Source organism: Nicotiana attenuata, unplaced genomic scaffold (assembly GCF_001879085.1).
Source record: "Nicotiana attenuata strain UT unplaced genomic scaffold, NIATTr2, whole genome shotgun sequence".
Taxonomy (NCBI): Eukaryota; Viridiplantae; Streptophyta; class Magnoliopsida; order Solanales; family Solanaceae; genus Nicotiana; species Nicotiana attenuata.
In genome coordinates this window covers 1,153,272-1,156,628 of record NW_017670274.1, presented here as the reverse complement: position 1 = coordinate 1,156,628, position 3,357 = coordinate 1,153,272, and the positions used below count along the sequence as shown (strand labels likewise).

Genomic DNA, 3,357 nt, shown 5'->3' with positions numbered 1-3,357 from the left:
TTCATGGGACTCCCTTGTCCATTATCTCAGATCGTGGTGCGCAGTTCACAGCAAACTTTTTGAAATCCTTTCAGAAGGGATTGGGCATAAGGGTGAACCTCAGCACCGCTTTTCACCCTCAGACAGATGGACAGGCGGAACGCACCATTCAGACTCTGGAGGATATGTTGAGGGCATGTGTTATTGATTTTAAAGGTAGTTGGGATGATCATCTACCTCTCATTGAGTTTGCTTACAATAACAGCTATCACTCCAGTATCAAGATGGCACCGTACGAAGCTTTGCATGGGCGAAGGTGCAGATCACCAATTGGTTGGTTCGAAGTCGGAGAAACGGAGTTGTTAGGACCCGATTTGGTCTATCAGGCTATGGAGAAAGTCAACTTAAAACAAAGGCATTTGAAGACGGCTCAAAGTCGCCAAAAGTCCTATTCGGACGTGCGGCGTAGGGACTTAGAGTTCCAAGTTGATGATTGGGTGTTTTTGAAAGTATCGCCCATGAAAGGCGTTATGAGATTTGGGAAGAAGGGGAAACTTAGTCCCCGCTATATTGGTCCATATAGAATCCTGCGAAGGATCGGACAGGTGGCTTATGAGTTGGAATTGCCACAAGAACTAGCTGTCGTACACCCAGTGTTCCATGTGTCCATGTTGAAGAAATTCGTGGGAGACCCGTCACTTGTGGTTCCTATAGAGGTTATAGGGGTTAAAGACAGCCTATCTTATGAAGAAATTCCAGTAGCTATTCTTGATCGTCAAATTCGCAAGCTCAGAACTAAGGAAATTGCTTCCCTAAAAGTGCTTTGGAGGAATCATAAGATTGAAGAGGCTACATGGGAAGCCGAGGAGGACATGAAGTCCAGATATCCCCATCCCTTTGAAGGGCAAAAGGAAAATGTGGAAGGTAATTGACCTTTCCATTCAGTTCTTATATTATAATCTCCATGTTCTTCAGTATTTACTCAGCTTAGTATTTAGTGATCACGTGCTCATTCAGTTGGATACACATGTATTCATGATATTTCAATATTCTCATATCATCATCACACCCGTTTAATGTCCATAGATAGTCATAGTTGCAGCCAGGACCATCATTCGAGGACGAATGGTCCCAAGGGGGAGATAATGTAACACCCCGTAAATTCGACTTAGGTGTGAATGTGGTAAATGATTGGTAAGGTTATATTTTGAACATGTGAAGTCCCAACGGGATGATTGCGGGTAAAATAGTTGTTTCAAAAATCAAAATGGAAAGAGAGGTGCATAAGATTTGACAAAAATCGACTAAGTTGCAGAAGGTCTGTCTTCCATCAAGTTTTAGTGAAAATGTGCAAGGAATTGGGGAAAGCACAAACCATGAAAGTTGTAGGCCTTTAAAATATCTTTCCAACGATATATTATGGATTCCGAAGGGATCTCTGTGCAAAAGGTTATGTGCATTTTTCGGAACAGTACGCGTATGCGCGAACACTCGCGCGAACAAGCCTCCAGGTGCGCGAACTCGCGCGTGGGAGGCAGTGTTACTGCCGTTGAGCGCGAACTCTCGCGCGAACAAGCCTCCAGGTGTGTGAACTCGCGCGTGGGGGGTCGTTTTAAAGCTATATTTCGTCCCCCACAGCCCCAAAACACAAAAACTTGCTCTAGAAAGGGGAACTCTCAAAAACCTAACTCCTTAAGGGTCCTTCCACCACCCAAGGTAAGTTCTAATGGTGATTCTAAGTTAATTTCACTTTTCCAACATCTTATTAACATGGGTAAACCCTCCATATCATTAGATATTCGATTGGGACATCATTGTTGAGAGAAGGAAGCCTAGAACTCGAAAATCAAGGGTTTGAACTTCGAAAAGGTAATGTCTTCACCCTCTAATTGATTCTAGCATTGGTTTAATGATTATAAATCCTAGTTCATGAGACATGAGTTGTTGGGGTTGATAGAAAAGCATGAACGATTATAGGGTTGGGGTGTTGAGTGTTGATTATTGGTTAAGAGTGTTGTTTGCCTTATGGGTGATGAAGAATAATGTTGGTGTAATCATTTGAGACCTTAGAATTTATCTAGGAACAAGAGAATGGGTTGTTGGGTGTAGAGACACCATTAATAAGGACTATGAAGCTTTATTTTTACCAAGTGTTTGACAAAATGCTTAAGTGACCAAAACATGAGCATTATAGCTAATGTGGAATCCCTGTGACTTGTATTGCTATAGATTGAAGTTGAAAGGATTGACAAACATTGTATTACGCTCAAGAGCAGGAAGTTAAGGTATGTAAGGCTAACTCTTTACGTTTGGGAATGTCTATGATTCTCCCTACGTCCCATTCATTATGATCATTACCAGTCTCCTCAGAAAGGAACTATGCCTTAGTTCCCTGATCAGTAGTAGGACTTCTATTCTCTAGATGGCATAGTCGCATAATTATTCGATATTCTATGAGTTTCAGTTATGACAAATCAACTTGTTGTTAATACTCATCTCAGTCTAATCCTATTCACTATTCTAGTATCATGTAACCCAGTATGGCTCATTATTTCAGTATCATGTATTGTAATATGATTCTTAGTTCCTGATTTTATATTCTTGAATGTTGAACACCTGTATTTGGGCTTTAGGCTGCAGTTTATGGTTTATGCATCTTTGGGCCTGAGGCCGCAGTTATGTATACGTATACTTGGTCCCTAGGCCGCAGTTGTGCACATATATATATATATATATACATTGGGCATGAGGCCGCAGTTTAATATTCAGTTAAACAGGTTGTTCATCATTCAGAAGAGGGAGTATTCACATCCTTACTTCCTTGTTCAGTTATCAGTTTATCAGCTAGCAGTTCAGTTTCAATTTCAATATTTACAGTTCTTTTGTTCAGCTATTTTACATACCAGTACAATTCAAATGTACTGACGCCCCTTTTGCCCGGGGCCTATATCTCGCGATGCAGGTAACGATTTACAGGTCGACTATTAAGCTTGCTAGGACATCTCGTATCAGCTATTGGTGAGCCCCAGTCTTTCAGGGCCTTATCTCTCTTTTGTTTTAGTCATTATAGTATTTCAGTTAATAAGGTATACCGAGGACCTTGTCCCGGTAAACAGTTGGCGTTTTCAGTATTCTTTAGAGGCTTCGTAGACTATAACCCAGTCAGTCAGATATTAGCAGGCTTTCATGTGTTAGCCTTGTCGGCTACTTGTTTATACTTGCAGACCTTTCAGTATTTTTCCGCATCTATGATATTTCAATCAGACCTTTTAGCAGACTATCATGATTTACATTTACCTCTAGCTTATAGTTATACCACATGTTGATCCAGCCATACAGATGGTTTGCTCGGTCGCATGCAGTCAGGCACCGAGTGCC

The 3,357-nt window shown here is 41.3% G+C and overlaps 1 protein-coding gene across 1 annotated transcript in view; it reads left to right on the top strand.

The window, feature by feature from the left end:
- Positions 1-63, top strand: part of LOC109237094 — a 3,524-nt gene extending 3,461 nt beyond the window's left edge. Inside the window, exon 5 of the mRNA XM_019403353.1 lies at positions 31-63. Coding sequence (XP_019258898.1) covers positions 31-63 — 33 coding nt within the window. The remainder of the gene's footprint in view (positions 1-30) is intronic.
- The last annotated feature ends 3,294 nt before the right edge of the window (positions 64-3,357 follow it).